The following is a 23572-nucleotide window of genomic DNA, read 5'->3' as shown; positions in this document are numbered from 1 at the left end:
CTTGATACTAAGCGTTTGCTGAAACCAGTAGTGCATTACAAAATTTCTTTCTGCCTTTCGAAGAGAAAAAAAGCTCATCAAAACTATGGTAGTAGAAAATTGCATAATATTTAGTTGGAGAATTGTTAGATGTACGTTGAAGGAAAACTAAGTTCAATTGGAAATGTAGTGGCGAAGTAAGAAGATTTTGTATAAACAATTCTATGGACGCAAAACGTGAATGATTTGAAATAGCAATAACCTACTTGCTATCAATCGATGACTATAATCTTAAGGTATTTTCGTGATAGAGCGAGTAAACAAAGATGTATAAACTAGATCATTATCAGCTGCTGAAATGAAATTGGCTGATAACAGTATGTTTGTGTAGCACCTAGCTACTGTTTGTGTAGCGGTCTCGTGAATATTTATTTAATTATTCTTCAAGTGAGCATGTTAGGAACATCTCTAGATTTATGATTAGTAATGACGTCTTTTGTGCGTCTAAATGATTTTCGATTCGAACATAGTCAGCTGATGCCATCTCGAAATTGCAGAGAATCTCAATAATATTGATAATATTGAGAAGTGAAAAAGAGGTTATGTAGATGAACAATTTTTGGAGTTAAAACACTTTTTAGCTGACTTTTAGCTAAAGTAAAAATTGGATCGCGCGTCAGCAAATCACTTTTTGGTATTTGTACAGAGCGCGATGCATGTGAACTGTGGAGGCGCGTGGTACATCATACGTTGATGCCGCTAGGACATTTAGTTTCAGCCAAAACTTAACATGTTTCTAATTAATTGTCCATACCATTTAAATGTGAAAAATCCTAGTTTCTGGTACATTAACTGTGTACTTTTTTTTTACTTAACCCACATACATTAGGGTCTAATCATCCACGATTAATATAAGGAAAGACCTAGAAGGTCCCTAGCAGCACACATGTTTCACATAGGTTACTGCAACTCTTATGTGACCAGATTTAGTCGCATTCAAGTTGCTGCAACCATAAATATCTAACTTGTGCTGCTTGGGGTGTTTTGCCTCTTGGGTGGAGAGAGGATGCTCCTCCTATATGATGTTGTTTTGGTTTGTACGATGCGATGGGTGGTTACGCTTCCACTCCAAAGTCAATTTATCCGTGATCGAATAAACTTGTTGCATATCATTGCACCATAGCATATCACCTCCGCAGATGATCTACCATCTGGATTATTTTGGAATGAGAATCTTAAACTTTCGGCTTGTAGGTTTATTAATCGTTGTCTTCTGTCTTAGTCAGCGAGTTTGTATGCAATACAACATCACGCTTCTGCCCTAGTTAACAAACGATAACTGTAGGAGGGTAGAAGCGAAGTGATCCGAACATGAATATGATTCTGACAGCTCCTTGTTTTGAAATCTTTATATGAAAAAGTACTATTACAGCTTTTTAACCCTATACTAATGTCAAGTATGAAATACAGCTCCTCTTTGAAAATGTTAAGACTTATTACCATTTCCATAGTTATTGAATACAGACTAATGCATACTTCATACATAATGGTAATGACATGTCATGCGACTACATGGCGGCAATTACTTTGGGCAGAGATTTTTTTTTCACATTCAAAAGGAACCATGTCCGGACCGAGAATCGTACTCGTCATCTCTGGATTGGCTAACTAAAGCCTGTCCACCTTAAATTTCGGACACCCACCATCCAAGGCGATTTTTTGAAATTTTCACAAACCACTGAGAAGATCAATTTACATGATAGCTGAATCTCTTCGCTTTACGTGATACTTTCAGCATGTTTTCATTATTGTCCAAATTGATAAAATGGCTACAAATCAATTAGACATTGTCTAAGTGTCCGAAATTTAACGTGGACAGGCTTTAGAGAAGACATTACAGTTGTGGGGACTAGAACCAGACTTTTTTTTGTCAAATTTATGTTGACTACAGCGAAAAATACTTGGTTTAGAGCTTTGCAATATAATGATATAGTGCACTAGTGCGACAATTGGTCTTAAAACCACGACTGGGCAAATTAAAATCACCACATCCTAGCTTCGACCATATTGGTTTCATTCGCAGGTACATCTAGGTGCACTTTAAGGGAAACGATGATAACGTACTTAGCCAAGTCTTGTTAACTAAATCAATCCTGTTGTGAATGGAACCAGTAACAATGAAAAAGCTGTCGTGGATCAAGGAATATCTCTTTGTTGGCTTTACATCACCCACCGAAACGTTTTGCCTTACTCGTACAACAAACTTGTACCGAAAGATTATCATTTTACTCCAAAATCGAACTTTTAATAGAAGTCTCGGAGACCCATGATGTTATATACCAGTCGACTCAGCTCGTTGAGCTGAACAGATATCTGTCTGTCCGTGTGTATGTATGTGTGTGTGTATGCACACGAAAACCGAACAACATTAGCCACTTTTTCATATAGTAATTCTCAACCGATTTTCTGGTAACAAGTTCGACGGGGGACAAACCCTAGTTGATCAGTATTTAATATAATCACGATCAGTCATTGCGTTCAAAAGTTATGAAATGGTGTGTTGAACCATATATGGTTGGTTGGTTGTTTGGCTTACAGAGCGTCTGCAAGAGCCGTAGTGTAGACAATTATTTATGATATGTATCACACTAAGACAAAACCAAGAGATTAAATCGAGAAAGGCATCGCCAACGCTAGGTGGATTAATCTGGGTTTTTGGTAACTAATCACGTTTGGTTCGTACAAAAAATTGTAATCTTCTTCTTCTTATTGGCATTACATCCCCGCACTGGGACATAGCCGCCTCGCAGCTTAGTGTTCATTAAGCACTTCCACAGTTATTAACTGCGAGGTTTCTAAGCCAGGTTACCATTTTTGCATTTGTATATCATGAGGCTAGCCCGATGATACTTTTATGCGCAGGGAAGTCGAGACAATTTCCAATCCGAAAATTGCCTAGACCGGCACCGGGAATTGAACCTAGCCACCCTCAGCATGGTCTTGCTTTGTAGCCACGCGTCTAACCGCACGGCTAAGGAGGGCCCCACTATCACATTTACTATCCTGGCAAAATTGTTGAAGCATTTGCCGTAATTATTATTAATATCTTATTAATATATCCGAGATTATTATTAATATCTTACATTATTTTGCTGCCTTGTGTATCTTTTACCACAGACAAACCGATGCTACTCTGCATTTTTTTCAATATCGTTACCAATTTTACAGAAGACACCAATGACACATATTATTGGTAACATTGGAAACTCGATAATCTCTGATTTGACGTTTATACGACACGCATACTTTTGGAAGAAACATTATCATCACTGTCATCAAAACAGAAAACATTCCGTAGCATGTATACTAATCGAATAAAAACAAATATCACACAAACGCGTAACACAAATGCATTGAACATTAAACACGTGTTACGTCTATTTGTGCTTTGAATGTCACCCATCTTTTAGATAATATGGACGGACCACGATGACGTCACGTGACGATTTTCAGTAAGAAGAAGCATCCTTTGCGGGTAATGTTTGCAAAAAATGAACCTCAACATGAACATCCGGTGAACTAAACTGCTCGAGTTCACTGAAATATTCATCAACCCGCAGCTAATTTCACTTTTCCAACCGATAAGAAGAAGAATCGTGGAAAAAGAAGAAGCTCGTGATTAAGTCCATGCCAGATAAACATATCGATCTGCTTTTATTTAGAGGGCAAAGGACTCCCCTTTTATCCATCGAGTAACAACAAATTTCTCTTCAATTGAATGCGGCCGGTACCAGTATTTTCTCACATAGAATACAGGATTTCCAATATAATTTCCAATATAATCCAATAAAATTTTGAGTGAACCAAAGTATTATCTACTAGTAATTATAGAAAAATATATTAAGCTCGTTTAGTGGAATGTATTAAACCGTCTAAGACGAATTAAGTACTGTCCATTTAATTCCACCAGTTAATTTTCGTTATCTTTGCAGATACGTATTTCGACCACAACTGTGTGGTCGTTTTCAGTGTCTTGTACTTGACTCGACTTAAGTACAAGACACTGAAGACGACCACACAGTTGTGGTCGAAATACGTATCTGCAAAGATAACGAAAATTAACTGGTGGAATTAAATGGACAGTACTTAATTCGTCTTAGAGTAATTATAGCTTATCCAGGAATAATTGAGTAACAACCACGAGGGGCTAATTATGCTCAAGTTCATTTTTAAACCAAAATCATAGAACTCTTGCACGCGAGCTAACTCGATTGCGATTTTACTCGTTTGCCGAAAAATCGATTCACTCCAAAAATCGTACAGAATTATTCGGGCGAAATATATTGTTCCCACATGCATTGTCAATTCACGTCAATTCATCGTTCTTAGCAGTTGTAAATGCAAAATACCATGCGGAGACGTCAATTCATGTGTGTTCCGCAATGTTCATAGCTCGGACGCTTTACAACCGAATAACTTGGTACTATAAGTGCATGGCTAGTATCTGTAGGCTTCTTGTGATGTGCAGAAATTCAATCCATTAGATTGGTATGTGGCCGAAAAATAAACGTTGGGGACGGGAATAGGGGTCCTCTCCCTACTTTTGTTCAAAACAAACAAGTTCAAAGAAGAAATGTGAATACAGAACAATGTATAGAAGAGCTGTATAGAAAAGAAAGAAAAGCATGAACTGAAAACCTGTTTATCGATCATCTGGCTACCGATCAAAACAAAGTCTGAAACACGTCTAATATGAAGAATAAGTTGCAAAGGGAAGAAACCTACTCGTAAACATAAACCCAGCAGCATGGAAGACAATGCCGAAAACAATTCCAGAAAAACGAACCAAGCATAAAAAACAGACAGCGATGGAATTTTTCAGGATCGTGCTTTCAAATGCTACATTCAATGCCTCTTCATAATCGTTCCAATGTTTTCGTTCATCGTGTTTATGCCACATCAGAAATGCAGGTGCTCCGAAGCGATTCCCATTGCGTAGAGCTCGGTCCAAAGGTCAATCCGTAATTAAAGCAAAGAGAATTTAGAGGGAAGGTGGGTTCAAAGTGCACCCAGTGAGCTATTTCTAATGTAGGTATTTTCGAAATTCATAACGTGCTCAAAATAACAGGTTCGTACAATTTTGTTATTAAATAGTTTTTCGAGTAGCTAATGGAATCAATAAATTAATTGATAAATCCTAAATTCATTACTACAATCAAACAGCAGTTTTTCGAAATTCCGTATAAAAAAATCTTGACATATGACAATTTTCAAAACCACATGCAGAAATGTAAGAGTTTAATATAACATTTGTCTTAGTATCTTACACTTTTTTAATGAGGCGAAAAAGGCGTAGGCCATGAAAAGTTAGCCTCTGACTTATATTTTGAATTCAACTCATGAGAATCATTGAGAGCTTGATGATTTAAAAAACAGATACAGACACCGCTATTGAATAAAAACCAGTGAGTCGTAAATTAAACTTATTTAAGCAAAAACTTATTAAGCAACGTAATTAAACTTATTTAGGAAAAACGATAGTTAAGGCTGTCTGTGATACTTAGCCTTAGTATAAATAGTAGGTATGAAATGCGTTGGTTATTCATTTACAAAACACAACATCTTTATAAAGTTGCAATCAAGTGGTAGGAATAAATTGAATTGATTCAACTTTTCTTACGACAAGTGAACAAGTGTTGTCTAGCAAAAGTAATCTTGAAAATTTGTAAAAATTGTTAAATCAAAATAAAGAAAGAAGTCATATGAATAAATTATTTTCTATTGTAAATTTTAGATAACTATGTTTATATAATCGAGACGTTCATTTTTTCCTCAGGTGGGTCCAACCAATCCCTAGTAGCCATTCTATGCTAGGTCTCCCAACTATATTATGCTGCAAAAAAAATGCGAACAGAGAGAAAAGTGTCTGCCGCTTCCTCCTATCAAAGCGGAAAACCATGCTATCCTCTCATGTGCTAAGTGCGCTATCGAACTGGGCGATCCATCCTCCTTTGTCGCGTATCCATCTCCTGCTTCGGCTTTTCCGCTCACCGGCACTCTCCTGGCTTTTGGCGCTTCGCGCTGCCGAGAAGAAAGCCGCATACACGCTAAGAAGCGCTTAAAAAATTGTGATGTTGATTGCTCGATAGATCCGCACTCGTGAGCAGTTGGTGGATATCACGAATAGAATAATTTTGAATTTTTTTTATTAATTATAAAAAGTTGTAAAGTTTCTCGCTTGCACCTGAGAGGATAATGATTAGTCTTAATTTATAACTCGTAGTAGTAAAGATGTAAGTGATTATAGGTACTCTCATACAATAGCCTTGAGTCTTAGACTGTTCGTTAAGCTCCTTTGGTGACGCCACTATTATGTGCAGCTTTTTCCCCCGCTTTTTTCATTAAACTAAATGAGGAAATTAAATATTATGCAGGCATACACGGCTTCTTATCATCAATGTGCGCAATGTAAGAGTTTTATTTTTAACGGCATCGGCCACGTTCTTATGGTCATCGGGGAATGAAAAGAATGGTTGTCTGACAGTCGTTGGTTCTAGAGACTCTGTATACCTCCAGATCTACACGATTATCACAAGTGTTGCGCTTTGTTGGAGAGTAATTAAGATGAAAAACAAATCTCGCTCTGGTACTTCCCAGAGGGGTAATTCTCAAGAATTTTATTTAGTTCACTTTAACAAAAATGAACTAAATAATATGAAAAGTTTGGAAAAGCCCTGTATTATGTCCCATGTCCATGTTACATGGGAACATTTCCGCAGGCCTGGGGAAAATTTATAAAACCCCACTCAGTGCCGTAAGTGCCAAAAGTGGGGTCACGGAACCAAACATTGCCACATGGATGCAAATGCATGATATGTGGTTGAACCTCTCACACCAAACTTAAATGTGCTAATTGTGGGGAGAATCATAAATCCAAATCCTACCTCTCTCCGGGTAACGAATAGTTTGTCGAATTCTAATTTTTCTAACACGCCCACCTATTCAAGCAACAAATCCATTTTTTTTTCATAATTGGCAACTTCAATGCCAAACACTGTTCATGGAATAATGCTCAAAGCAATTCCAATGGTAGAATTTTATTTGAAAATTGTTCTGCGGGATATTATTGTATTCAATATCCCAATGGACCAACTTGCTTTTCTTCCAGTCGAATTCCTTTTCCAATAAGTTAGTTTTAACGGATTCAAGTCAGCTGTGTGGCCAATTGGTAACTCATACTGACTTTGACTCTGATCACCTTCTTGTGACGTTTGAAATCTCACAAGAAGCAATTTATACTCCAATCAGCTCAAGAATCAGCTCTATTTTCAATTATCATAGAGCTGATTGGGATTTATATAAAACGTATATCGATAGGAATTTTGACGTCGAAATATCTCGATACCAAAAGTGATATTGATAATGCTCCCATATCTTTGACAAATTTAATTGTCGATGCCAAAGGCATTGCAATTCCGAAATGTGAAATTAAATTCAACTACATTATTATTAACGACGATCTTCAGCTACTGATCCGTCTTAAAAATGTGAACCCGCGAACCTGCGATGAAAGTTATTTAGCGAGATTTGCAAAATGAAGTTAAAAATGTTTCGCTATTCTGAGAAATACATACCAACTTTGAGAGTAATGTCTCGAAATTGGATCCCAGTTCGAAACCCTTTTGGAAATTAACGAAAATTCTTTTAAAAAAACCTCAAAAGCAAATTCCAACGCTTCTTCTTCTTCTTATTGGCATTACATTCCACACTGGGACAGAGCCGCCTCGCAGCTTAGTGTTCATTAAGCACTTCCACAGTTATTAACTGCGAGGTTTCTTAGCCAGGTTACCATTCGTATATCATGAGGCTAACACGATGATACTTTTATGCCCAGGGAAGTCGAGACAATTTCCAATCCGAAAATTGCCTAGACCGGCACCGGGAATCGAACCCAGCCACCCTCAGCATGGTCTTGCTTTGTAGCTGCACGTCTTACCGCACGGCTAAGGAGGGCCCAGAATTCCAACGCTTAAAGAGGGAAATGAAATTTTATTAACAAATGGCGAAAAGGCTTAAAACTTGCTCAGCAGTCTAGGTCTCACTAGTCCAATAGAGGATCAGGTTACTCGGAGCTTCGAAGACTTTCTCAATCAAGATAATGTTTTTAACCCTTCGTTGGGAACTAATTTGAATGAAGTGAGATCTATTATTAGAAAAAATAAAAAAACATGAAAGCCCCGGGTGATGATGGTATTTCCTGCATACAAAAATCCAGCTGAGGCTTCGAGTTATCGCCCAATCAGTTTGCTTTCTTCAATAAGCAAACTGTTTGAAAAGATTATTTTAAATAGAATGATGGTTAATATTAATGACAATTCTATTTTTGCTGATGAACAATTTGGTTTTCGCCATGGGCATTCAACCACCCATCAGTTATTAAGAGTTACGAATTTAATTCGGCTTAACAAATCTGAAGAATATTCGACTGGAGTTGCTCTTCTAGATATAGAGAAAGCATTTTACCACCAGGGTGTCAAAAATCTTTGTTTGCAGATGACACGGGCCTCTCAGCTAAAGGTCGAAGCCTTCGTGTCATTTCTAGTAGATTGCCAAAAAGTTTAGATATTTCCTCCACTTACTTGCGAAAATGGAAAATTTGCCCGTATGCTTCCAAAACTCAGCTTATAATTTTACCATATAAGCCGAGAGCTTCTCATTTGAAACCTTCTAGCAGACATATTGTCACTATGAATGGGGTTCCAATTAATTGGTATAGCGAAGCCAAATATTTAGGATTTCTGCTGGACCAAATATTAATTTTTAAAAATCACATTGAAGGCCTTCAAGCCAAATGTAACAAATATATTAAGTGTCTATATCCACTAATAAACAGAAAATCAAAACTTTGTCTTATGAACAAACTTTTGATTTACAAAAAATTTTTTAGACCTGCCATGTTGTATGCTGTGCCAATATGGACTAGTTGCTGCAATACCAGAAAAAAGGCACTTCAGAGGATTCAAAATAAAATTTTGAAAATGGTTCAGAAGTTGCCTCCGTGGTTTAATACCAATGAACTTCATAGAATTTCTAATATTGAGACATTGCAACAAATGTCCAACAAAATAATTTCCAATTTTAGACAAAAATCGTTGCAATCTTCTATTGCAGCGGTTCTCAATTTTTTACTTGAGAGGTACCCCTTCGAACTTTTGCATTGATTGAGGTACCCCCAATTTTGCTGTAAATGAAAGTAAGCGTATCTCTTAAGATATATGAAAAATGGACCTGAAAACTAACGGAATATATGGCTCTCCATGAACTTTTCTGGAATTTTCATTTTCCGTGAAACTGACTATTGAAGGCTTCCGAGCCTTTCGAAAGTAGAGTTTCGCTCCTCTTCCGAGAGAACCTTCCGAGCCTCTTGAAGACAGGCTTCCTAGTCTTTTAAAAGGTGGTTTTTGAGCCACTTAAAAGAGGCTTTCGAGCTTTTTGAAAGTACGCCTCTGAGCTGCTTGAAAGTATAGTTCCAAGCATCTTGGAAAAAGAATTCCAAGCCCCTTGTAGAAAGGCTTCCGACTTCCAAGCCTCTGAAAAAAGGATTCTAAACCCCTTCGAGGAAGGGTTTCAAGCATTCTGAAAGGAGGCTTTCGAGCCTATTGAAATTAGGCTTTCGAGCCTCTTGAAAGGAGGCTTCCAAACCTCTTGAAAGAAGCCTTCCGTGCCTTTTTAAAAGATTCTTCCGGGCCTTTTTAAAAGAGTCTTCCAAGCATTTTAAAAGAAGACTCTTGAAATTATGCTTTAGAGCCTCTTAAAAGGAGGCTTTTGAGCTTCTTGAAAGGAGGCTTCCGATTTTTTTTGAAAGAGCCTTCCGAGTGAAAGAGCCTAGGAGTCTGTCGAGCCTATTAAAAGAAGGCTTCCAAGCCTGTTGCAAGAAGCCTTCCGAGCCTTTTAAAATAAGGCTTCCAAGCCTCTTGAAAATATGCTTTCGAGCCTCTTAAAGGAGGCTCTAGAGCCTCTTGAGAGGAGGCTTTAGAGCAGTGGTGCTCAGCATTTTGGGCGTTTTTCCCATTAATTTGCTTGTCACACAATGAAAAAGAGCTCTCTTCCAACAAATTAGTACTTGGACGAAAGCTTCCAAACATATCTATCAGCTGAGGGTATTAAAACGAATATTGGTCTTGAAATCACTCCGTACGACTTGATCAAAGTGAAATTACACTGCGGCCCGCGGGCCGCACCTTTGTTTTACTTTAATCGTTTCGTACGAAGTGAATTTAACACCAATATCCGTTTTATTACTCTCAGCAGATAGATATATTTGAAAGCTTTCGACCAAGTGCTAATTTGTTGGAAGAGAGCTCTTTTTCATTGTGTGACAAGCAAATTAAAACGCCCAAAATGCTGAGCATCACTGCTTTAGAGTCTGTTGAAAGGAGGCTTTTGAGCCTCTTGAGAGGTGATTTTTAGCCACTTAAAAGGAGGCACTGGAGTATCTTGAATGGACGCTGCTAAGTATCTTGAAAGAAGAATACCGACCTTCTAAAGGGAGGCTTCCGAACCAAAGGAGCCGTCCAAGCATTTTTAAAAGAGCTTTCCGAGCTTTTTGAAAAAAAGAAAAGAAAAAATAATGTTTAAAGAAGATAGATTAAAAGAAGGCTTCAGGGACTCAAGAAAGGAGGCTTTCAAGCCTCTTGAAAGTAGACTTCCGAGTATTTTTCGAGCCTTTAAAAGGAAGCTTTCGAGCCTGTTAAAAATGCCCTCCGAGCCCCTTCGAGCCCTAGTTTATAAAAAAAAACTTAAAAGAAAGCATCCGGGCCTCTTGAAAGAATGTTTCCAGATCTCTTAAAATGAGGCTTCCGGGTCACTTGAAAGGAAGCATTCGGGCTTCTTAAAAGGAGAAAGGCTTCCGAACCTCTTGAAAGGAGTTCTCCGAGCTGCTTGGAAGGAGGCTTCCGAGAAGCGTAGAAGGATGATTCCAATTCTCTTGCAACGAAGCAACTGAGCTTCTCGGGAAAAGCTTTTATGTCTCTCAAATGGAGGCTTCCGCATCTTTAGACTTTATATTTTAGTTAAGAAGCATATTCTTAACATATTATTCAACATTCTGTTTTTATCAGGTAGATTGCATAGAAGATTTTTAAAATTTGTTCATTCGAGGTTTTGTCTTTTTGATCTTTATGTCCCACAGCCCTTCATTCATTGTACTGGTTGTCAAGGGCAGGATTCAATAGACCGTGATTTGCTGATCGCCATGCATATTATGTAAAAGACAATGTTTTGAAACACAAAAATTCTAAATTATCAAAACTATATCAATATGTTTTGATTAAAATTGTAATTCATCCGCCATTAAGGATTTTTGTAGAAGGTACCCCCTAGGCCCGGCAAAGGTACCCCCAGGGGTACAAGTACCCCAGGTTGAGAACAGCTGTTCTATTGCAACGATTAGCTCCTTGTACCCTTAGTATAAATTAGGGGTTTGGCCAAATGCCGTTTGGCCGAATAGTTGAAATACGAAGGAAGAAGAAAGAAGAAGAAAGAAGGAAGAAGGAAATGGGGAGAAGGAAGAAAGAAAATGAAAAAAGAAGAAGGAGGAAAGAAAAAGAAAAAAAAGGAAGAAAGAAGAAGGAAGAAGGAAGAAAGAATAAAGAAGAAGGAAAAAGAAAGAAGGCAGAAGGAAGATGGAAGCAGTAAGATGGGAGAAGAAAGAAGAAAGAAGGAAGAAGGAAGAAGGAAGAAAGAAGAAAGAAGAAGGAAGAAGGAAAAAGGGAAAAGGAATAAGGACGAAGGAAGAAAGAAGAAAGAAGAAGGAAGAAGGGAGAAGAAAGAAGAAAGAAGGAAGAAAGAAGAAGGAAGAAGGATGAAAGAAGAAGGAAGAAGAAAGAGAAAGAAGGAAGATGGAAGATGGAAGAAAGAAGAAGGAATAATGAAACCGGAATAAAGGAAAAGGAAGAATGACGAATGAAGAAAAAAGCAAGACGAATAATGGATTAAGGAAAAAGGACGAATGAAGAAAGAAGAATGAAAAAGGAAGAAAGAAAGAGGAAAAATGAAGATGGAAGAAGGAAGATGCAAGAAGAAAGAAGATAGAAAGAAGAGGAAGAAGGATAAAGGAGCAAATAAAAAGGAAGAAGGAAGAAAGAAGAAGGAAGCAGGGCAAGTGAAGAAGGAAAAAGGACGAATGAAGTAGGATAAAGAAAGAAGGAAGAATGAAGAAAGCAAGAGGAAGAAGGAACAGGAGAGATGGAGAAAAGAAGAAAGAAGAAGGAAAAAGGAAGAATAAAAAGGAAGAAGGAAGAAGGAAGAAGGATGAAAGAATGAGGAAGAAGTAAAAATGAGGGAAGAATGAAGAAGGAAAAAGGAAGCGAAAGAAGAAAGAAGGAAAAAAGAAGAAGGAGGAATAAAGAAGGAAGAATAAAAACGGAAGAAGGAAAAAGGAAGAAGGGCGAATGAAGAAGGAAGCAAGACGAATAAAGGATGAAGGGAAAAGGATGAATGAAGAAAGAAGAAAGAAGAATGAAAAAGGAAGATGGAAGATGGAAGATGGAAGAAGGAAGAATGAAGAAGGAAGAAGGAAACGGAAAAAGGAAGAAGGAAGAAGAAATAAGGAAAAAAGGAGAAGGAATAAGAAAAAAAGAAAGAAGGAAGAAGGAAAAAGGAAGGAGGAAAAAGGAAAAAGGAAGAAAAAAGAAGGAATAATGCAAAAGGAAGAAGGAAAAAAGAAAAAGGAAGAAGGAAGACGAAAGAAGGAAAACGAAAGAAGGAAGACGAAAGAAAGAACACGAAAGAAGGGAAAGAGGAAGAAAGAAGGGAAAGAGGAAGAAAGAAGAAAGTAGGGAGAAAGAATAAAGTAGAAGGGAGAAAGAAAAGAGGAAGGAAGAAGGTAGAAAAAATAGGAAGAAGGAAGAAGGAAAAAAGAAGAAGGAAGAAGGAAGGAGAAAGGAGGAAGAAGGAGGGAAGAAGACGGAAGAAGGAAGAAAGAAGCAGGAAGAAGGAAAAAAGAAGAAGGAATATGTAATAAGGTAGAAGCAAGAAGAAAGAAAGAAAAAGGAAAAAGGGAGGAGAAAAACAGAAAGAAGGGAGACGAAAGAAGGAATAAAAATGAAGAAAGAAGAAGGCAAAAGAAAAAAAGGAAGTAAGAAGAAGGACGAAGGAAGTTCTCTGTTCCCAGTTCACTTTTCTCTTCCCACTTTTGACTTCTTACTTCTCACTTCCTTCTTCTCATTTCTTACTCTTCACCCAAATGGCATTCGGCCAAACGCCATTTGGCCGAATGTCGTTTGGCCGAATGCCGTTTGGCCGGATGCCATTTGGCCGAACGCCATTTGGCCGAATGCCAGCCAAATGACCTGACACCAAATTAGGTTAAGTTTAGCTTAAGTTGAAAACATTGTAATTCCTACATGGTTCAATTAAACCAGAGGAAAAATTCTAACTGCCAGAGGCAATTGAAATGTGTTAATAATAACTAAAAATGTAACATAGCAAAAAAGGATGATAGTATATTTTCTGGTTTGTTAATTTTTATCGGTGATGAAAAATACACAATACACAATTTCCGTTTTTTAATAACGTTTCGGCTTACTCCATTCAGCCATCATCAGATATTGAAAAACGTGGAGTAAGCCGAAACGTTATTAAAAAAACGGAAATTATGTATTTTTCTTCACCGATAAAAATCAACAAACCAGAGAATATAAAGTTTTAGGGTGACCGAAACCCCACCAAATAAGAATGATAGTTTTAAGAAAACACGGAACACCTAGTCTAAGAGATAAATGCATGTATTAAATAATAAGCAAATAAAATTTGTAAAAAAGTGAAGGTTCCTGTGTACCAATAAAGTGGCAAGATTGTTAAACGGTATTCGAGTGTTTTCTTGGTCGCGAGAATCAAGCGCGTGTGCCGACCGTAAGGTACTGAAAAGGCGAGTCGCATGTGTGCCGAAAAGAGGGTTGCCCCAATAGTCGCATTTCTCACTTTTCACTGCTGGTAGGATCGACTAGTGCGAAGGAAGTTGGTTTTAGTGAGTCGAGAGTAGTAATCCCATCCACACACTACCAGCAAAAATGGGACAGGATTGCCCTATCGAATACACCATGTTGCGAGCAAATTGGTTATGGCAAAATACCTCTAAAATGGGCCAGACTTCTTCAGACATTATTGGCGGAAAAAATTTAAGCCACGGCTTCTGATTCCATAGTCCAATCCGGCCGATCCCAGTTTAATGCAAGTAAATCGGTTAATGTTAAGGTCACTCCTGACGGAATTCAAGTTTCAAAGTGCTCGCGTTTTCGGGGGCACACCGCTTGATACGGAAGTAACACACAACTGTCATTTTTATTATTTCACGCATGCTGCGACGCAGCAAAGCTAAATCAACAAAAATGACAGTTGTGCGCCGCCTCTGAATCGAGTGTTGTGCCCCCGAAAACGCGAGCACTTTGAAACTTGGACTCCGTGAGGAGTGTCCTTAAGTGCCAAAAATGCATACACAATCGACCTTCAGTAGTATTTTTTTTTCTATTTTAATATAATGAAATTATTTAGTCAGTTTGATTTGAATCTACCCATATATTCTTTTTCGACGAAAACGATTTTATTATGTACAGTTTGGAATATAAACTAAATTGCGATTTACGACAGTATATTAAACTGTCGTAAATCGCAATTAAATCCCGAGTATTTACGGCAATATATTAGTGTTGAAAAAATATTATTTTCAACAGTTTACAATTGTTTAAGAAAGTTTTTTTTCCTAATGGAAAAACTCCATTCTTTCCGACCTTCATTCAGCCATGTGTGCGAATTTTAAAGCGTGCATCGGATCGGTGGAGCGCATGTTCTCGAGATGGTGTTCGATGCGATAGATGAGCGGACAATTTAAGTAGCCGGGCAAGTGAACCGAAACGATTTAGTTTGAAACGGAACGCAGCTTAGTTTCATTCGTCCGTCCATCGTGACTATCCTCGCTACTGATAGTATAGAGCAGACCCAATCTATCTATCATACAAGGAGTGACAGTCAGAGAAAGCTGAACTATCTCAAATAGACTTTTCCACAATCGTGTGTTTGAACATTGACGAACATATCCGTTCTTGAAGTGCCAATAGACATCCGATGAACGACTCGAGCCACCGCCAGTCCATCTACAGCCAGGGATCAAGCAACACGGAACTTTCGAACCGCTGCAAGGAAGTCACCCACCAGTCAGGGATCATCATCATTGGCGGTGGAAGTGCTGGTTGTTTACTGTTTAGTGAGAAATTCGGTTGAGCTCGGAAAGTGAGTATCCATACCGCCTCTAATCAACTGTTGCTCGGCCAGTTAGTGTATAGTGTGGTTAATAGTTTGTGTTTGTTTTTGCATAGTTGAACGGCAAACGGTATTTGCACATGCCCTCCTGAAGCCAATAGTATGTACGAATGAAGAATAAATTGTGATATAATCGTCGAGCTGCAAGTTATCGCTGACATGTGCCTTGAAGTAGGCTGTAAATGTGGTTCACTTGACTATTAGTGACGAAGAGGGATTTCATCAAATGCTGCTTCTTTCATCGTAACGAGTCTTGTGTTGGAATAAACAAAAGACTAACAAAGAATGCAAAGCACAATTACATTTGGTTATTCTTCTATACGATCATGTTGACATAAAATCTCGGTACATGTAAACTTATTGTGAGTGATAGGAGGATTGACTAATGCGTTGGAGGTGTTTTTATTTGCATGGTTCAAGGAATGGCAGATCGAATAATATACAGAAATAAAAATGACGTTGTATGAATTGTCAATCCATAAGGCGAAGAACAGCATCATTATTCGCTGCTAACAAGAGCAGGAATGTTTTTAATCGAAACAATTGCCAGATTTTATATAAAGCGGAAAATTTTCTAAAAATCACTTTCCATAAATAAAAACCCTAGAAGTCAGACTGATGCAAAAATGATTCAATCTATCTTTAACCGTGCTCACATCAAGTAACTGCAACATAAAAAGCTGATTCAATTCATGTTTGATTTTTTATTTAGCACAAGTTTCTAGGTATTCAATCTTCAATAGTGAATACTGACCAAGTAAAATAAAAATTATTCTGAGTTTTTTTTTAATTGAATGTCTTTACTTGTCATAAGACGAGTTAGTACAATCTCATTTCATTACACCACTTGATTGTAACTTTACGGATATGCATTTCGACCTCAACAGTAACGTAGTCTTCAATGTCTCGTACTAGACTCGACAATCTTCTACAAATACGCCCTTTCTAGTGTTGTATGTTTGAGCTCTACATACTCAAACTCTATCACGTTAAGGACTTAAGTTCTATGGGCTCACGGAATGGCCACATATAATAGCTTGACACAAGCAGTAAACAGGTAATGTCGAAACATCTCTTAAGAGATGGCGGTTACACTAAGAAGCGCATCTGCATGGTGTTGAAGCGAGCAACTGAAATGGTAATGATTCTGGGCACATACAATTCTCCAGATAAAAGAGATTTGCCTATTTGAGATCAACTCAAGATTAGCTTTATTAGAAACATTACTTTCAATTGGAATTTTGCTGCGATTCTGTGCATTCACACAAATAAACTACCACAATAAACCCTACTCTTGCACCCAGTGATGATCCAATTAATTAACCCTTTTCCATTTTATATCAATTTTCCTTTCCATGTCGCGCGAACCACACACAGGCAGGAGGCATCACACCACAAGCGATACGACGCAGTCTCCTGCCGTTGAAGCCCAGGGATAGTCGTCGATGCCCTGCCGGGACAATCGTTTGCAATTAACCCCACCATCGGCGGCATAATTCAGGCGGCGTCGAACGGGCGACAGAAGATGACAGTGTTCTTCCCGCTGGCCGGCCTTGGTTTTCGCCAATCTGCGTGGTGCAACTTCTCAGAAAGTTTAGATTTGCTCTAGAGAAGGGTGTGTAGTTCCTCGAAGCCGTAGATAGTTTCCCAAACTGTGATATTTTAATACATGCAAGCACCATTTGTGACAAATCGGAAATATTTTCATTGCTTTTTATCTTATTGTACCACCTAAGTCCAAACCAAGAAGTGAGTGCAAATATATGTACCAGTACTGTTGATGCTGATTGTTGGTGCTGAAAGTGAATAGACCTCAACAGACAGAAGCAAAGTGCAAATTGAAGCGCGTTCGTTTATAACAACCCATCTCTCAGTGAACAAAAGTGTGTCAAAACTGGATGTAGAGACTTGCTGCTGTTGATCGTTCTGACAAACTGAGCCTTAGAACAGCACGCACAAGCCGGACAGGCAGAGTGTAAATAAAGTAGCAGCTGAAATAGGAGAAAAACAGCGATAAAATGACGGGGTGAGTAGCTTGTTTTCTTCATCGGTTTACTTACGGCATGGTTGAAGCAGAAGCCGGCTGGCTGATAGGTTGGCATATATAGGGTGCGTTGGGGCAAACGTGTAAATTTTCAATATATCAGAAATAGCAAACAAATAAGCAATTACGATGTGTTACTTACGAATTTTACAAACCATCTCTCATGACAAAACCAAAATATTACACTGAAGTCGGTTTTTACGCGAGGGATACGTTCCGCGTAAATCAAAACCTTGAAAACAAATTGCGTAAGTCCCTTAAACCGCGTAATAAATGCGTTTATCAAGGCAAAAGCGTAAAAACGAATAAATACCTTAATGCACGTAAAACATGTGAAATGCTATCCGAGTAAAAGGCACGTAAAAAGCGACCGATTTATGTTATCTTTATTTGTTACTTTTACCCCAACATACTCTATCGATGAATTTAGATGAGTTTGAGATACACTTTTGGGCGCAACCAGACTTGTTGGTCTTGTTTGCAGAAAGTCAAGGTCTAACGCGCAATAATTTATGCTTTTGGGGAACGAAGAGTAGGTAGGTATAATAATTATAATTCTGAAGAAGGCATGATCATCCATAAACCACGTGGTCATGGTTTTTGAAATAACCATGCTTCCACTTCGTGATCATTTTGTATGAATAATTTTGATAATTTGTATATACACAGAAAGAAAAATCATTATTGAAATTAAAAAAACCATTGGTAAAAATAAAAGGTTTCATTGGTTCTTTTTCGTAGATAGTTATGAATATAAAAGTACGTTAACTTTTGTGGCAACGATGCTTTCAAAGTAGCATGCCGTTCTGAAATTAATAGTATGAACTTTTAAAAACAAATTGTAGAACTGTCAAAGTGAAATGGTATCACTGGTATTCGGTACAAATGTTATTGATCTGACCCAACCGCCAAAACCTGCCAACTCATCCCCATCCCGCGGGGATTTCCCTCCATCCAGAAAAAAAGTTTAATTCGTATTTATTTATGACAATTATTTTATTTGCATTCCACTATTACTTTATTGTATCATCTAACCTTGTATATTTAGCTGATGTTTGTATAGTCTGAAGGTAAACCATCCGGTTCCAAATAGGCTGTTTCGCCGCCATTTGTGGACCTGCAGAGAAAATTCAAGCTTTAATCGGGACAAAGTTCGAAGCGAAATATGTAATTATTTATATTTGAACAAACCTGATGTTGATTGTCTTGCACACTAAAATTTAATTTCAAATTTGTATGAATTGCAACCAGGAGGAGTGCAACCATATTCTCAATATCCGTTTAGTTCTGAAGGCGGATGTTTTCCTCTTTTGGTAAACCGCCTGAAGGTAAATTATTCCTTTGCCGGTATCGATTCTGTGGAAGTGAATATTCGGGTTCTAATTACTGAACTTCACTATAATTTCAAATAAACAAACCTGCTCTAGTATCCGATTATCGGGTATCAGCTTTCCTTCCACCATTGGAATCCGGTTAGCCTTTCATCCGGAAAAAATCTAAGGGCTTATTTAAGTTCCACAAACTCGCGCGACTGCAAAATAAAAATAAGTATTTACCGTGAAAGGGAAAACGGAGAAAATTACTGACAAGTTCTACTATTTTGACAGCGGTGAAGACACTCTGAGAAATACTTTTGAAATTGGACATAAATGAACGTATTCTGCAGTGAAGAAAAAACTTGCTGGTTATTTCATTTAATCAATTGCATGATAAGGGTTGACATATAGTTAAATAAATATTACAACATTTTGTCATAACTTGAAATGCTATTTACCTACAGTAATTTGAAATGTTTCAGCACTAAAAATTTATTATTGAGAGAAATTCATATTTTTTTCTTGGGGTACACCGATCTACTGTTTTGCGCTGAGTTTCTATTATTTTATCTGACAGTTCGACAATTTTCATGGTGAGAATACGAACTTTCAAATGTATAATTTGAACTGACAAAAAATACTTTAAGAACAATTAATTAACTTTTGCTGTGAACAATTTAACTTTTATTTTAATGAGAAAGAAACACTTTTCAATTGTAAAGTGCGACATTTTTAGCAAAACAGTATTATTTTTTTCTGTGTAGGGTTGTCGTCGAACAATGGCGAACCGAATAGTAAAAGCGGCGATTTCTATTATGTTATTGTATTTTTCAAACACATTTTTTTCATGTGACTATTTGATTTCGAAATAAATAATTTGATTGTATAACATTTCACCGAAAACTATTTCGCGGAATTCATTTTCGCGGTCGAACATTTCGCGGAATAACATTTGGCGGTTTGTAACTTCTCGCGGTACGACATTTGGCCTTTTCGCCGAATGACTTTTGGCTGAATGTACCATTTCACGGAATATTGATAGTAGCTTAATGTTCATTCAGTACTTCCACCATTATTACCTGCGAAGATTAGCACGAGATTAGCACGTTTGAACTGTTATACCTAAAAAAGTCGAAAAAACATTTTCGATAAATTTCCTAGACCGGGCCAGAAGTTGAACCTAGCCTCCTTCAGCATAGTCTTGCTTGGCAGCCACGCATCATCCCGCACGGCTAAGGATGGCCTCCAGAATAAGTAGAAGTAGTTTTCAAAATTTAAATTGCACCTTAAAAATTCTTTATAATATCTGGTAGATGGGCCAGATATAATGAAGGAATTATCTCCTTTCTTTGCCTTGTTACGGATAGACATTTTTATGAATAAGGCGTTACCCCTCCCTTCGCCTTATACCTGACAGACGTGTTCATTTAAAGAAGAAATTATCAACTCCTTTCGCCTCATACCGGACAAATGCATCCATTTAAAGGTCGCATTACCTCTCCCTTCGCCTTATACCTAGAAGGCGCGTTCTTTTAATGAAGGCATTATCAACTCCTTTCGATTTATGCCGGGCAGATGCATCCATTCAAAGAATGCGTTACTCCTCCCTTCGCCTCATACCGGGTAGATGCGTTCTTTTAATGAAGGAACAATCAACTCCCTTTGCCTTATACCGGGCAGAAGCATCCATTTTAGGAAGGCGTTATTCCCCTTCGCATTATACCGGGCAGACGCGTTCTTTTAAAGTAGGCATTACCACCTGTTTTCGCCTTATACCGGGCAGATGCATTTATTTAAAGAAGGCGTTACTCCTTCCTTCGCCTTATACCGGGCAGACGCGTTCTTTTAAAGAAGGAATTATCAACTCCTGTCTTATACCGGGCAGATGGATCCATTTAAAGGAGGCATTACCCCTCCCTTCGCCTTATACTGGGCAAACGCGTTCTTTTAAAAAAGATAGTATCAACTCCTTTCGCCTTTCACCGAGCGTTCAAAGAGCAAAGAGCATTCATTCAAAGAAGGCATTACCTTCTTTCATTGCATTAAATCACAATCCAAAAGAATTTAGCCCGGATTGCATGTAATTAAGCTGAAATCCTTAAATATTTCAATGATAATTATTCTAGCTGGATTCCGCCAAATGGCAATCCGCGGAATGATTTTCGGTGAAAAGGTCATTTCCGCGAAATGTCTTTTGGAAAAAAGGTGCATTCCGCGAAACGTGTTTCGGAGAGTTGATACATTCCGCGGAATGACGTTGCGAAATAGTATACAACCAAATAATTTAAATTTGATTGTTAATTTTTGAGATTTTTCGGCTATGCAGTCTGGTTTATTAGAACATTTTTTTTAAATTTTGTCCAACGTTTCGACATCGGGTTCGATGTCTTCTTCAGGGAAACTATTGTATTTAAGTGTGCTTAGTTTGATTAGCTACATGGAATTCTTAATATTACTTACAAATTTTGATTGCTCTTTGTTAAGTATGATGGGTGTTCTGTAACGGTCAATTTGATTTTTGGTCGTTAATAAAATATAACCATTCTAAATATATATTCGTACACTTAAAATTGGCACTGTTTATCAAAGAAAGACAATGTGAAATTTAAAGAAGAAATCCTTGCGGAGGATTGAACACGTCATCTTAGAATAGATTTTATCATGTTTCAATGATTCATAACATCAGATTTGAGGACAGAATTAGAGTAGAACTGAACGACATTTTTATTCACAAGCTTGTACTTTTTGTAAAATATTTCCTGTTGAATTTTTCACGTATACTGGTTTTCCTGCAAAGGGTATAGAAATGAGATTGAGATATTCATTTCTGGGTAGCACGAATTGGATTTAAAACGCCAAATATATAGTCTTTCGATTGATAATATACTTATCATATGCTTTACATATTATCGTCATCATTAACATCAAATTTATTATTAATGCTACAATTATTCTTATCATGGCGTTTTCTGAATACCCAATACACCCAATACGCAATACAATGCATTTGGAGTTTGTTTATTTCTTATTTGAAATTCTTACCATTGATGAAACATTTGGGAAGGGAGATTGATTTTTTTCTTTTCTTACTTTACCAACAGAAAAGTTATCATTTTGGGAAACCGTTCCGTTTTCCATCTCACTGAACATATATTCATCTCATCACAAAACAAATAAATACAGCACCAATTTCGTCACTTCTTTTTGCTCACTGGTGAAAAAAATCACAAAAATAAAAAAACCAAATTCCTTTTCATTGCTTTGTTTTTGATGAGATGGAAATAGGAGCTATGGGATGAACTGCCGAACCGCTCTCCTAATATATCTACAGTCGCAATTTACTACTTGAGCAACCACCTCGACGCTCAGAACTATAAATGAATACTATTTGCAAATTGGATAACCAGACAGCTACATTGTAACAAAGCGGTTCTCAACCAGGGGTACATGTACCCCTGAGGGTACCTTCGCCGGGCTCAGGGGTACCTCGGACAAAAATGCGTAATGACGGATGAACTATAATTTTAATCAACTCACAGTTTTAATAATTGTGTATATTTTTATTTCAAAACTTTGTCTTGTTTATAATATGCATGGCAGGGTTTCCATAAATCGCTCTCATTAGATAATGAACAATGATAAAAGAAAGGCAAAAACTGTTTCGAATTATTACAAACCTTGAAAACAAGTCTATTAAACTGGTACGCAAGTGCGAAAAAAAACAAAATCGGATACCCAACAATCAGAAGTTCAGATAATACTTAAATTTGTTCCTAGCCGAACCAATTGGTTCACTTTTTGTTCACATTCAGTTCCAAGGACCTTAACAAAATCTTACCTAAAATGCGAACTTATTAACCGAAACATTCCTCTCTTATCCGAACTTCTGGTTGCGTGGATATGCAGCCCCCACCAAGAAGTGATGATAAAACGCTTTGTTCTAGCTCATTTTGTGTTGGGACCGCACAGCTGTGTAAAACAAGTTGAAATGCATCATCAGAACCAGTGTCCCCCGCGTTTGGAGCTTCATAAAAGAAATTTATCATGGGGTATAACTCTGCAAATCAGTTCTTAATCATGATAGCTTGCGAAAAATAGTCTCCCATGGTATGCTACATATCGTAAATGTATACAGAGATGATAAGTAAGAGATTTCTCCACAACGAGAACAATGAAAAAAGGGCTGTGGGACAAAAAATCAAAAGGACAAAACGATGAATGAGCAAATTTACAAATTCTTCCAAGAATTCTACGTGATGCAGCAGGTGCGGCAGCCTTCTTTCAATAGGCCCGGAAGCATTATTTGAAGTGGCTCGGATAACGGAAGTCTTCTGTCAAGAGGCTTGGAAGTTTCCTTTTTAGAAGCTTGGCCTTTTTAAGAGGCTCGAATGTCTTCTTTCAAGAGGGCCGCAAGCCATCTTTTATTTTTTTATTTCTTCTTCTTTTGATAGGCTTGGAAGCCTCCTTTAAAAGTTTCGGAAGGCTCATTTAACGAGGCTCAGAGGCCTCTTTTCAAGAGATTCATAAGCCTCCTTTCAATAGGATTGGAAGCAAGGCTCGGAATTCTTCTTTCAAGTGGCTCGGAAGCCTCCTTCAAGTGGCTCGAAAGCCTTCCTTTAAAATGATCTGAATTTCTTCTTTCAAGAGACTTGGAAGCGTACTTTCTAGAGGCTCAGAAGCGTCCTTTCAAGATACTCAGATACTTCAAAAGACAAGGAAGCTTTCTCTTAAGAGGCTCGGGTGTCTTCTTTCAAGGGGCTCGGAAGCATTCTTTCAAAAGGCACGAAAATCTTTTTTCAAGAGCCTTGGAAGCCTACTTTCAGGCTCAGAGGCGTTCTTTCAAGATGCTCTGAAGTCTCCTTTTAAGGAGCTCTGTCTTTAAAGTCTGTCTTTAAAGAGGCTCGGGAGCTTTCCT

The 23572-nt window shown here is 37.7% G+C and overlaps 1 protein-coding gene and 1 long non-coding RNA gene across 3 annotated transcripts in view; one reads left to right on the top strand and one right to left on the bottom strand.

Annotated features, from left to right (window-relative positions):
• The first annotated feature begins 14879 nt into the window (after positions 1-14879).
• The window catches only part of LOC134204325 (facilitated trehalose transporter Tret1-like), a 40742-nt gene continuing 32049 nt past the window's right edge, over positions 14880-23572 (top strand). The window contains exons 1-2 of one of the 2 annotated variants that reach the window (XM_062679151.1): positions 14880-15267; positions 16675-17323. In XM_062679151.1, coding sequence (XP_062535135.1) covers positions 17316-17323 — 8 coding nt within the window. In that variant the 5' untranslated portion in view covers positions 14880-15267; positions 16675-17315. Of the gene's footprint in view, positions 15268-15378; positions 15398-16674; positions 17324-23572 lie in introns of those variants that run through there. The other variant, XM_062679152.1, reaches the window with a different exon arrangement.
• On the bottom strand, positions 18330-18903 carry LOC134204334 (uncharacterized). The gene is made up of 3 exons (XR_009977839.1): positions 18760-18903; positions 18533-18697; positions 18330-18458 (listed from the first exon to the last, which is right to left on the bottom strand). It is a non-coding gene; the product is annotated as an uncharacterized LOC134204334 (long non-coding RNA).

Source organism: Armigeres subalbatus, unplaced genomic scaffold, assembly GCF_024139115.2.
Source record: "Armigeres subalbatus isolate Guangzhou_Male unplaced genomic scaffold, GZ_Asu_2 Contig515, whole genome shotgun sequence".
Classification (NCBI taxonomy): Eukaryota; Metazoa; Arthropoda; class Insecta; order Diptera; family Culicidae; genus Armigeres; species Armigeres subalbatus.
Note: the sequence above shows the minus strand (reverse complement) of the source record. Positions and strands in the feature narration are given on the sequence as shown.